The sequence below is a fragment of the Protopterus annectens genome, chromosome 4.part1 (genome assembly GCF_019279795.1).
Source record: "Protopterus annectens isolate FY-2018-M chromosome 4.part1, PAN1.0, whole genome shotgun sequence".
NCBI classification, from domain to species: Eukaryota; Metazoa; Chordata; order Ceratodontiformes; family Protopteridae; genus Protopterus; species Protopterus annectens.
Window position 1 is genome coordinate 374,974,287 of NC_056734.1, and position 13,592 is coordinate 374,987,878.

Genomic DNA, 13,592 nt, shown 5'->3' on the forward strand with positions numbered 1-13,592 from the left:
AAGTACCGTCTGCTCATAAATATCCAAACATGTGTTGGAAGATGTTCACAGCAGCTCACAGCCATAGTGCTCTGTGCTGCATCACAAACCACAAGGAAAACTGTGTCACATTCAGTGTTTTTTACGGTAGGAGGCCAGAATGACTTCACTTAAGTCAGAGAAGTCAGCATTTACTTTTTCTAAACAGATGTGTTGAGAACAAAAAAGTGCCATTTCCTTCTTCCACCCCACAAATAAAAAGGAGATGAACAATGGATGTGCTGTTTAACAAATGTCCAAGTACCAACTAGAAAGGAGAGAAGCCCAGAGGGCAAAGCAGGCGTAATTACACCTTCTCACCCAGATGATGCCTTACAGAATCCCTGGATAAGTCTAACACCAGCATTTTCAGTGCTATGGTAAACATACCACCACTTCAAAAGCAGGGTGGTAATATTAAAGTTGTGTTCAATTCACATCTGTCAGCTGCCTGAAGTCATCACCACTCTGCTGGCTCTGGAGAGGCAAATGATGGTGCAATCTTTGTGCTGGCATCATATTGTCACTAACGTAACAAATACAGGGTACTTCTGATGCACACTGCCAGGACAAACAGAGACAGCATAAGTGAGTGTGTGTGAATCTGCAAAGACTTGTACTGTAGCTGCCACAATGTAATGCAAACGTGGAAACGAATGAACTGCAGTCACCAGTGCTATTAACTCAGACATCTTTAGAGGCATTAAACTACAGCAAAAGCAAATACAACAGTCAAAAAGAATTAAATAAGTTCTAACGAGTTGTCTTACCTTCACTGGGCTGACTTCCAGCACTTCCACCACCACCATAGCTATATGCTGGGTCTGGAAATCCTGGGTGAGGGTTATACGGATGTGGAGGTGGGTACTGGTAAGGGAATACCATTGGCCAAGGTGCAGCTCCGGGATGTGGGAGAGGGGCAAGTGTATCCTGATCAGAGGCACCACTTGATCCATCATGGTCTTGTAGAGATAATCCAGCCATGTCTGGAAAAATAGAAAACAGACTGCTGTAATCAGGTTTTACGGACAAAAAGTGCAATGTATTTTTCCCTAACAGTACAAGTTTGTGCATTTTACTCTCTACTCTCTATATTCATCCTACTGTACATTTTCTGTCTGGACACCAAGAATTTATTTATTGTTGATGAGGTTTATTTACTTGCGAAAGTCATGGGGTGATATAATCCCCTCAACTAATTTATTTACATTTTGGTTACCACATTGTTCAACTGAACCAAAACTCACTTTCAGTAGAGGCATGGGGAGAAAATCTCTAAAGTCAAAATTACAGTACAATCAAAATGCACACAAAACAGTAAAGTAATAAAATACATACATATATTTCAGTTATAAAAACTTCCATCAAATTGTGTACACTTCTTGGTAACATCTGTAGCAGGAGGGTGTAATTCTTAACTTGCATTCCATTTAAGAATGCTTAAACAAGTTTCACCTGCCTGCTCTGAAAAGACAAGTAGTAGTTAAGCTAATCAGAGGAAGCAATGAAGGTTGGAAATTTCTATAAACGACTTATGGAGCAGCAGAGCAAGAAAACAAAAAAGTAGAGTTTTGTACCTACCATAAATGTAGATGTTCGAGTGTATACCCTGCTGCAGTCATCACACACGGGTTATCCTGTCATCAGGCGGTCCCGCAGTCGGCCTGAATTCCAAAGTCTTGGTCGGGCGTCGGTTGCTGTCGCTTCTTCCCTGACGTCAGTGCGCCAGAGGTATATAATAGGCATCCAACACCATTTTCTTCAGTTTTTCTTGCCCCAGATGTCAGGTGCCCCCCAAAAGGTGGACAGTAGATAGTACCAATAATAAAAGTTTAGCACAAACAAAACATCCCTCCAGCTATAAGCAAATACACCACAAAGGTTTTAGTTAGGTCAGAGGGGATGGAGGGAGGGTAACCTGGACTGCAGCAGGGTATACACTCGAACATCTACATTTATGGTAGGTACAAAACTGTACTATGTTCATCGTGTTACCCTGCTGCAGTCATCATACTTGGGTAGAATCCCAAAGCTAAGGATGGGAGGTGGAGTCAAACAGGGTTAGAGGAGGCTAAAAGGCCCTGCAAAACTGCAGTGGCAAAGCCTGCTCTAGTCTTAGAGTAAAGTGGTAAGTGATAGTGTTTGGTGAAAGTGTGTACTGAACTCCAAGTTGCAGCCTCCAGAATATCCTTGGTTGGCACCCCCCTGAGGAAGACTGTAGATGTAGCTGCTGCCCTGGTAGAGTGGGGCCTTATGCTAGCAGGAACTGGTTTTCCATGATGGGTGTAGCAAAAACGTATGCAATGTCCTATCCATTTGGAAATAGTCTGTTCTGCCTTTCCTTGTGATGCTGTAGCATAGGATACAAAAAGCTGGTCAGATTTTCTGAAAACCTTAGTTTTATCCAAGTAGTAACGTAGTTGCCTGTGAATGTCCAAGGAATGCAGGAGTCTTTCTCCTTTGTTCTGTGGATTTGGAAAGAAGGTGGGTAAATGGATGGTTTGATTTAGAGCCACACTGGATACCACACCTTTGGCATAAAGGAGGGGTTAGTTCGTAGAGAAATTCTGTCTTGATGAAAAATGTGGAAAGGCTCTACTGCCATTAGTGCCTGTAGCTCTGAGACTCTTCTAGCTGAAGTAATTGCTAGCAGCAGGGCAGTCTTCCATGATATAAACTTTAAGTCAGCTGAGAAAACTGGCTCAAAACGTGGTAGTGTAAGTTTTTCCAGAACAAAATTAAGGTCCCAAGTTGGTGTTGGCGCTCTCCTGGGAGGCCTAATGTTTCTGGCCCCTCTGAGATACTGCCTTAGAAGTGGATGTGAAAATAAGGGAGGATCCGTGTTGTAGTGAGCTGAAATAGCTGAGGCATGGATTTTAATAGATAAAAAAGAAAGTCCTTTGTGTAACATCTCAATTAAATATTGTAGAATCTGAGGTATGTCCGGCTGAAGGGTATTTTGGCCTTTAGCTTGGTTCCAGGCGCAAAATCTTTTCCATTTGTCTGAGTAGGCTTTCCTGGTGCTGGGCCTCCTGGCCTCCAGAATAACATCCATAACAGCTTGTGAAAGAGGAGCTGGCTGGTTGCTTAGGTGATTTGCCATGCAACCAAATTTAAGGTTTTGAGCTGGCTGTGTAGCATCTGACTGCCTTGCTGTGTGAGCAGATGAGGAATTTGTGGTAAAATCCATGGTGAGCCCTGGGCCATGTTCCTTAATAGTGGGTACCAGTGCTGGCGTGGCCAGTCTGGGGCAATGAGTATCATTCGGGGTCTCTCCATCCTGACTTTCAGCAACACCTTTGTGAGAAGCCGCAATGGAGGAAAGGCATATACTGTCAGCATTTTCCAACTGAATGAGAGTGTGTCCACTTTCCAAGCTTGATGGTGAAATGTCCTTGTGCAAAATTTTGATAGTTTGATAGTTTTGGGGGTTGGCAAACGGGTCTATGACTGGGCGCCCCCATTTTTGAGTTATCATTGAAAATACTTGTGGATCCAGTTTCCACTCGTGGGGATCCATGATGTTTCTGCTTAGGTCGCCTACCAATGTGTTCTTTTTTCCTGGCAGGAATTGAACTTGTAATTGAACTTGATAAGCCAGTGCTGTGTTCCACAAGGTCATTGCTTGCCTGCATAGAGGGTAGGAGTGTGTACCCCCTTGATTGCTTATGTACCACATTACTGTGGTGTTGTCTGTCCTTATTATAAGCTGTCCTGGATGTAAGAGGTCCTTGAAGGCTGTCAGGGCATTCTGTACAGCTAGCATTTCTTTTTGATTGATGTGCAGATTCCTTTGATCTGCAGTCCATATGCCTTGAACGCACCGTCCTGCCATGTGTGCCCCCCAGGCATAGTCCGATGCATCTGTTTGTCATAGTTTGCCTGGCTGGGGGTAAGGTGAAAGGCTGACCCTTGTTGAGGTGACATGCCTGTGACCACCATAGAAACTCCTGTTGAAAGCAGGGAATGAGAGGTATCATTGTTTCCAAGCTGTGGCTGTGCTGAGTCCATATGCTTTTTAGGTACCATTGTAATTTCCTCATATGCAGTTTTGCAAATGGTATTACTAGTATGCAATATGCCGTGAAGCCCAAGGCCTGCAGAATTTTTCTTGCAGGGAGTTGGGTCTTTGTTGCCATTGTTTTGAAGTATTGAGTTAGTTGTAGTTGTTTGTCTGGCATCAGATAAGCCATCTGGGCCATTGTATTCAAGCTGGCACCCAGGAATGTCATATTTTGTGAGGGCACTAGTTTTGATTTCTTTTCGTTTACTGTGTACCCTAGGCAACTTAGAAGGTGTTTTACAAAAGCCAGATGTTGTAAGAGAATGTCCTTGCTTTCTGCTTGGATGAGGCAGTCGTCCAGGTATGGGTATATTTGAATTCCTCTTTGTCTGCAGTATGCAATTACTGGTGCCAGGCATTTTGTGAAGACCCTGGGCAGTAGATAAGCCAAAGGGCAGTGCAGAGAATTGGTAATGGGTTGAACCTGCAATGAAACGGAGGTATCTTCTGCAATTTTGTCTGATAGGGACATGCAGGTATGCCTCCTTGAGGTCCAACGTTACTAGCCAAGCTTTCTTGCCCAACATGGGAAGAAGCTGCTGTAGTGTTAGCATCTTGAATTTGGGTACTTGTAAGAAGGTGTTTAGAATTGAAAGGTCCAGAATGGGTCTCCAAGCATTGTCCTTTCTGGGGACTAGAAAGAGCCTTGAGTAAAATCCTTGGCCTTGCTCCTGTGTAGGTACCAGTTGAATGGCTCTCATGTCCATGAGAGCTGCAACTTGTTTTTGCGCCTCTGCCCATTGATTTTGTGGCAGGTTTGGCATACCCTTTATCCTTGGCAAGGTGTGGAAATGGAATCTGTATCCTTGTGAGATAATGTCTAGGACCCATTTGTCCTTTGTGACAATGTGCCAGTTGTCTGTAAAAATTGCTAGTTTTCCTCCCAAGGGAGCTGCCAAGAGAGTTTTGCTCGGCAGTTTGAGGTTTAAGTCATTGTGTTTGCCCTCTAGTAGTTTGGGACCTGTCTTCTCTTCCCTTCGGTGTTGCAGTGCTCCATTGGTGAGGTTTTTTAGGGATTTGTGCTTGTCCTCTGCCCCTTGGGCGCCTGTATTTACCCCTCTGTGGTCTGTCAGAAGCTGGAATGGACCAATTTTTGTTGGCCAATTTCTGCTGAAGCGTGGGGGTTGTACCTGTAAGAAATCTTTGACCGTCTGCATAGATTTTGCCTTATCCTCCATTTTCTTTAAAATCTCTTCTGCTTTAACCCCAAATAAGACATCCTGCTGTAAGGGTGCATCTAGTAACTTTGCTTTAACATGATCAGGCAGAGTTTGTTCCTTTAACCAAGCATGCCTACGTATAACAGACCCAGTAACAGCTGCACTACAGGAAGCTTCCAAGGAATCAAATCCACATTGTAAAGTATGTTTGCCCACCTGTTCAGCTGCATGCAACAGATCCTGCATTTCCTTGAATTCAGACTGTTGAGGGTGCGTGCTCATCTTTTGTTTTATTTGAGACATTAGGAATTGTTGGTATTTAAGCATGTGAAATTGACAATTTAGTGCTCTCATAGCTAGAGTAGCTGAGGTGTAAACCTTCTTCCCCCACCTATCTAGTGCTCTGGAGCTCCAGAGGGTACAGGATTTTTAGCCATAGAAGCCTTAGCCCCTTTGGGACCCTGGGAGATTGTCTCTGGGTCAGCAACAGGGCTTTTGTAAAGGAATTTGTGAGAGTCAGGTACTCTATAATATCTATCTGGTTTGGCTGGAGCTGGAGGCAGAGAATCTGGATTTAGACTAGATTCTAAGTAAACATCATCCACAATGTCTAAAACTGGAGGGATAGCAAGTGGTCTGTGCTGGGGGAGTAAAAGAAACTCTCTGAGCCTTTTCTTTGAGTCGTAGTAGTCCTGACCTTCCCAGTGGAAATGTTCCCTCATGGTGTGTAAGGTTTCCACAAAGGAATAGTCTTCAGGGGAGAAGCTGAGGGAATGGAATCTTCAGCATCAAAATCTTCATAAGGGGAAAGGAGTAATCCTGTTCCTCAGAGGAGCCTGAGGAAACAGACACTTGATTAGAGGAGGGATAATCCTCCTCTTGTCTAGGCCTTTTGTCGGGGGGGGGGGGGGTTGGGAACCCCTGATTAAAGAAATCAAATCTTCAGCCATTTTAAGCATCTGTTTCTTAGGCATGGGGCCTTGAACTGGAGACTGATGTGCAGTCTTTTTAGGTTTTAGAGGAGTCTTAAGCTTAGCATAAGATTTTATGGTGAGAGTAGTCGGTCTGAAGACACCTTCTGAAACTGAAGGTGCTTCCACAGCACCGGCTTCTCCTTCTGTAATGTTGGTAGGGCCTAAAGAAAATGGCTGCGTCGGCCTTGAGCTCTTTGCTTGAGAATCCGAAGCGGTCTGGAGTTCCAGTTCTGCGGTTGCCAGGGGCTGCGTAGGCGCCTCACTGAAAACCGGGGAACCGGCGACCAGCCCAGCCAAGGCCTCGGAGTCTGGCTTGGATCTAGGCTGCCTGTCTTTATCTTTGCGTTTTTTATGCACGCCGGTAGTCCGACGGCATAGTGTAATTAAATTTCCTACCGAAGTAGTGTCGTGCGAAATCAAAGCGTCACTTTATAGTTCGCTTATTGAACCTAGCACAAAACCGACAACCAGTGACGTCGTGGTCTGGGCCTAGGCAAGGTATACAATAAGAATGAAAGTCCTTATGAGGTATTTGTTTCCCACAAGAAATGCAATTGTTAACTTTTTCTGACATCAGACTGAGGCAAGAAAAGGTTCCCCAATGGGGTACTTAGCTTTGAAGACTTCGTACTGAAATTCGATTTGAAAATCTCAGGTGACGGCCGACCGGCACTTGCAAACTGCTTCTGCTTCGGGCACCGCGTGGCAAGAAAGACTGAAGAAAATGGTGTCGGATGCCTCTTATATACCCCTGGCGCACTGACGTCAGGGAAGAAGCGACAGAAACCGACGCCGGACCAAGACTTTGGAATTCAGGCCAACTGCGGGACCGCATGACGACAGGATAACCCAAGTGTGATGACTGCAGCAGGGTGACACGATGAACATCAAAACAGGTTTTCTGTGGTGAAAATTTGGTAGCAAAATATGTATACACTTGGCTTGAACTACCCTACCCTTCCCCCTCTGAAAATAGAAGAAGGGTTAAGAGGAATTGTTAACAGAATCAAAAGCTACTACAGCACAGCAAACTTTTAACATATACCACTTTATAACCTTGTGTGACATGCACTTATATAGATCACTTGGAGGAATCCAGCACAAGTCACATTCATCATCTTTTTTTTAATACAGTAGAAGGAAGGAAAGGTGCTGGTATAATAAAAGTAGGACATGACCATCAAAAACTGTAATTGGGTGGTAAAAAATGGAGTTGTAAGTAAATATCAAAGGGATGGGAGGTTGGAAAGGACACGGAATCATATGATCGTAGGAGATTACTAGGCTATTGACCTGGAGGTCATTTTAAGCTTAGCCATTTTATCCCAATGTAATACCATAGAAATGCTAGTCAATACCCAAGACTGCATTCAGTGATGACTGCCCATGTCCAGGAGGGTTGTGGGCTCTATCCCCAGTAATAATTTATGGTGCCCCATCCACTCGTCCGGGTTCCTTTTGAACAGTGTCATAGAGGTGCTCTGTTTCACATGAATTGGTAACCTGTTCCAAAGACACGTCAGTCAGTGGGAGATAAATCTGTCCTTCCAGCATGTCCTATTTAAGTCGCAGGCCATATTTAGGTCCCTGGAACGGGTAAACCTAGTCCCATTTGATTTATGGACATGCAGCAAGTTCACTGGGTTTGGGTCTTGGATAGCTCTGTAGGCCAGGCATATGTCTCCCCTAAGAAGTCTATAAAATACGAGTATAGTGACAGAGACTTTAGTTGGTCTGTGTAAGGCATATGCTGGTGCCCATTGATCTTTGTTAGAAACCTTTGAGGTCTCTCCAATTGCTGCAGGTTGCTTAGTATGATACATGCCAAATGGGGCGCTATAGTCAATTATGGAGCGGATAAGTCTTTTGCTCTCGAGGTGATGCCTTTACTAATCAACCGTACTGCGTAGAAAGCTTTCCTTACTACAGCAGACACATGGTGGTCAAGGTTAAGGCTGCAGTAAACTTGTGATTCCAAGGTCCCTTACCACTTCATGGGTACACTAGGGTACTGTTGTTAGAAATAATTAAGAACACAAGTGTTCTATTGGAGAAAGAAAGAAAAAAAAGTGAGTAGCACTACTTAGCTGGCTAGGATCAGAGGCAAATTAAAGAATCTTTAACAATATAAGCACTGGTAGTGCAGATTAAGGTCAATGTGCCTTTAATCAATTTGTCCATTTGAGTGAGACTACATTAGACTGTGTGACCACAAAAAAAGAGGAAAACTAGGAGTGTTACTGCCCTCAAAATTAAGTACAGATACAGAAAGCTTGGGCTACAGTCTAGAGATCAGCAATGCAAATTAAACCTCTCTGAATGAAGCCACTTTCAAGGTATTAGAAAATTCAGGAGAATGCTATTTTAGTTGCTTGACATAATAAATAAGATATCTATACCACTCATGTTTATACAGACGGACCTAAAGATGTGCAAATTTGCTGCAGCTAGCGACATGGAAAGATCCCATCTCCTCTCTCACCACGCACTTTTTTATTCCGTAATGGACCAACTGGATTGCTTCACTAGCTTTAGCCAACTGGCCCATTCATTCAAATGGGGGGTGGGGGGTAGCCAGCGATCTTACAAACCATTCATTCTTGCCTACGTGCCTTAATTCATTCTCCCACCCATGGCAAGAGTCAGGTGGTATGGAGCAGGCCTGCTCACTGTTCCAGTGGGGTAGCAAGCTTATCCACTCCCACTGGAGCATCCCCCTCCCTTCTAGTGGCTCAGTGACCTCAGTTTCTGTGCTGCTTGCAACAGGGAGCCTTTGCATGCTTTCCCTGTTTAACATGCATGCATGCACGCAGTGAGTACTCGCAGACTTGTCCTCCACAGGTGTAATCCCCACCCCCCCTCTTCCCCCCAATGGGTAAGCCAACAGCAGCCACACTGTCATCTTCCCCGTCGGCTCCACCAGGCATCCGAGCTCCTAGGGATACTTGGGTTGCCTCCATCTTACAGTTTATCCTTCTGTGCCATGGAGCTAGCTTCTCACATGCTCTTTTGAACTCCAATGTACCTTTGTATCCCACCACCCGTTCTGAAGTTAAATCCACTCCTTGACTACTCTCACTGTGAACAAAATTTCATGTAAGATTTAACATATGATTTTTCACTTAGTCCTACCCAATGTTCTTTCTGAGGACCACTCACTCACTGACTCCTCCTACTAACCTGTGTATTCATATCATATTCCTCCCCCTCTTTCCTCTAGACTATATATCCCTCAGTTCTGTATAATTTCTATTTAATTGAACTCTTATACTCCATTTACCATTCTTAATGCTTGCATCTGTACTCTTCTCTAGGGGCTCCACGTACTCAAAAAAACAGTCAGCAATGCAAAACATGCAAAACTATCATTTTAAACAAACCTTCAAAATAAACATTTTGATAAGGGTGGACAAGCCAACAAGCATCCCCACACCACCATGATGGCACGTATGCTAATTATGAGGGTGCTCAACCTGAAGAATAAAGGAATACAGAGTTTTCCATCTCCAACATTAAGTGTCCTTATACTCTACATGCTTTACAAATGTAAAAAAAAACAAATCAAGAAATGAATCCAGCAAAACAGAACTTGAAGATGCCATTGATTAATCACCAAGCTTTCACATTAACTGGCATTATTTATATCTTTGTTACACCTGTAAATTACTGATGGCTCTCTTTAAATCAGACCTCCCTCCATCTAGTACCACCACCTCCAGTTTTGTGCCATTCACTAATAGCTATAGTCTGTTCTCTATGTCTATGGTGATGTCTAACAAATCTTTTAAGTAATGTAGACCATAGTACTCATTCTTGTGGCATTAGCTGATTTCCACCCTTTCTTCTGAAAACTACCCGCCCAACCACTGTTCTATGTGTTATCCTTCCCTATTGAAATTCCATGCATTTATTTAAAACACCTTTATTGAGTTATTACTTGTGACAGTAAAACTTACATTTATAGAAATATAATCAAATCATGTTAACAAGTTCACATTTACAAACATTATACATCACATATTTTATTTTTATTTTACATTTGTTGACCGGGCTAGTCCAGCTGGATATATGTCCATTTTCAATGGAGGCCCGGGGAGAAAAGCTCCAATGGTTATTACAAGTTTAAACAGAAATAGCCATAACAAGATGAAATTTATAAACAAAGTGAGTTAGTACACGCAATACACATGCAAACAGAAATAGTCATAACAAGATAACATTCATAAGCAAAATGAGTAAATACTTGCAATACACAAATCTGATAATATCAAAACAGAGTAAATAATAAATTGTCTTACAAATATGGTAAAATTAATTTTTTTTTTTTACAATGGTCATACAGTATATATGAGATAACATATCCACAAAGATGTTATGTAAGGGGGGAGCTATCAAGGATACAGGTAAAAGAGAAGGAAAGAATTAAGGTAGAGGAAAGGAAGAAGGAAGGTTAATCTGGGTTGGTACAGGAACAGAGCCAGTATTTATTGAGATGCATTTTCAGTTGTCTTTTAAAGAGTGGAAGAGTGGACAAAGATGAGATATCGGATGGTAGTTTGTTCCACATTTTTCCAACAAAGTTGGAAAAAAGGCGGTCACCTGCAGAGTTACTGGGTTTGGAGATATTAATCAGTAGTTTGTTTGAAGAACATAGCTGTTTCAGGTTATTGTATGGAGTAATGAGGTTACAGAGTATTGGTGTTTTAGATGGTTGATATAGAATTTTGTGAGCTATTAAGAGCTGTTGATAAATGAACTTGTTAGGAAGTTCAAGCCAACCTAGTTGTTTTAGGTTCAGACAGTGGTGAGTTCTGAACATAGATCCTGTAGCAAATCGAGCAATATTATGGTAAGATGTAGCAAGTTTCTTGAGGTTATTTTTAGAGAGGTTAGTATAAATAGGGGAAGCATATAGAAGGGTAGAGATAAGGTGAGATCTGGCTAAGGTGGTCCAAGCTTCAGGTGTAAGGAAGGGTTTGATTCTATAAAGGGATCCAATCTTTTTAACTACTTTTATTGTGTTGTTGATATGAGAATCAAAATTGAGATTGTTGTCAATAGTTATTCCTAGTAGTTTTGTAGTAGAATCAGGAGAAATCAGAGTGTTATCAGTGGAAGTAATAGAGAAGTTTAGAGGGGTAGATTTATGGGTAGGTGAGAAGAGTAACAATTTGGTTTTCTTGGGGTTGAGGAGTAGGCAACGGTCAGAGAACCAGTGTTCAACAGTGGTGAAAGCTTTTTGGGTAAGAGACTGTAGTTCAGTTTGAGAGGAAGCAGTGCAGATTATAGTAGAATCATCTGCATATTGTATGCAGGTAGTGTTAGGGATAGCTGATTGGAGGTCATTAACAAAGATAGAAAATAGGAGGGGGCCTAGGATAGACCCTTGAGGTACACCTAAAGAGATAGGAAGGAGATTACATAGTGAATTTTTCCAAAGTACTGCCTGCTGACGGTTTTCTAGGTAAGATGTAAACCAAGTTAAGGAAGGGGGATCAAGTGCGAGAGATTTTAGTATGTGCAGAAGAAGTTTATGATTAACCATGTCAAAAGCTTTTGATAGGTCTATGAAGATAGAAGATGATAGATTATTGTTGTTGCGGTTATAGTTGATGGAGTTGGTAAAGGAGAGTAATGCAGTGGTGGTACTGTGGGAAGGTCTAAATCCATGTGGACAGTTAGCAAGTGGGTTGTTATGTAGTTGTTTACGGATACATTTTTCCATGATTTTAGCTATAGGTGATAGCAGTGCTATGGGACGAAAGTTTGAGAAGTCATTAGAATTGCCCCCTTTGTGTAGTGGGATGATGTGAGATATCTTCCAGATAGAAGGGAAAATTCCTTCATTTATAGATCTATTTATCAGGATAGAAATGGGATAGGCAGTGGCTTTGGCTCCTATCTGCAAGAATTCTGCAGGAAGTTTGTCTGCAGAGGGGGTGGTGGGTTCAAGTTTTTGGAGTAGAGATAAGATAAAGGAGGTAGATACAGGAAGTGAAGGGGAGCAAGAGTATTTAAAGTAGGTGAGAGTAGTTTAGAGGTGTCAGGAGATAGGTGATTTGCAAGAGTTTGGATGGTATTGGTGAAGAAAGAATTGAAGTCATTAGCTATTTGTGTGGGATTGTTTGGGTTAGAGTCCTGGGGTTTGGTGTGATTGACTGGCCTGGGGATAAAATATTATTAATACTGGCCCAGCATTTTTTAGGTTCTTTTTTGGTGGTTTGTTGTAATTGAAAGTAATAGTTCTTTTTATTTTTTGTATTGTTTCTAAGCTCTTTGAAGTTTTGGTGGCCAGTTAGGTTCTTAGTAGAATGCCAAATATCCCAAGATTTATTTCTGAGAATGATTTTTTGCTTAGTATTGTTGGTTAGCCAGGGTGCTGCTTTAGCTTTGGTTCTAATAGTATGACTTGGGGCATGGTGATCTAGGATAGATAGGAATGTAGAATTGAAGTATTCTACAGCTTCATTAAGTGGGAGATATTTTAGTGGGGACCAATTACATTGTCTTAGTTCAGCTTGAAACTGTTCAGAGTTAAATTGTTTTTTAGAACGTAGTGTTTTGTAAGTGGTAGGTAAGGTTGGGTTTGTTTTGTGTCTAATGATATGTTAGTGAGTGGTCACTTAGATCATCTGGAAGGGTGCCTGATTGGTAGGTTTGTTGGTAAGAATCCAGTCTAAGGTGGTTTCATTATTGCTGGTTTTATTAGTTCTGGTAGGACTATTAATGAGTTGTTTAAAGCCATATATGTTTATATGGGAGGTGGGGTTAGTACTGTTACAGGAATACCAATCGATGTTAAAGTCGCCTAAGACTAGGGTTTCTGGAGGGAGGTTGGTAGAGAGTAAATTGAAGATATATTTGAGAGTGTTGATATTATTTCCTGGAGGGAGATGTGCACAGATGATATTTATGGCTTTAGTAGTATTGACTTGAAGTTTGGAGCTGATTACTTCGGCATTGTTGTCTAGGGTAAAAGTCAGATTTATAGTACAAATTTGGAGTTGTGTTTAGTACAGAATTGCTACCCCGCCTCCCTTTTTGGCAGTGCGATCAAGTCTAATGATGTTATAACCGGGTGGGGTGATTTCATTGTCTTTGATTGAAGGTTTAAGCCATGTTTCAGTTAAACATAAAATATCAAATTGAAGGACTTCTAGAAGGGCATGGATTTGACTAATTTTGTTACAAATACTTCGTATATTGAGATGGGCAATACAGAGAGAATTGGTGGGTATAGAAAATGATAGAGATGTAGTTTTGTCTTGTATTTTGTATGTTTTGGTTTTATTATGGTGTGGGCCTGGATTAGGATGAATGTCTCCATCTAACAGAAAGTGGAGGAGTTTGAAATATTTTGGTTGAAGAAGTTTGTAA

General features: G+C 42.0%; 1 protein-coding gene across 3 annotated transcripts in view; it reads right to left on the reverse strand.

Annotated features, from left to right (window-relative positions):
* Positions 1-13,592, reverse strand: part of DVL3 (dishevelled segment polarity protein 3) — a 1,476,692-nt gene that overhangs the window by 20,320 nt on the left and 1,442,780 nt on the right. For all 3 annotated transcript variants that reach the window (XM_044070196.1, XM_044070195.1, XM_044070197.1), the window contains one exon: positions 789-1,004. In XM_044070196.1, the coding sequence (XP_043926131.1) occupies positions 789-1,004 (216 nt within the window). The remainder of the gene's footprint in view (positions 1-788; positions 1,005-13,592) is intronic.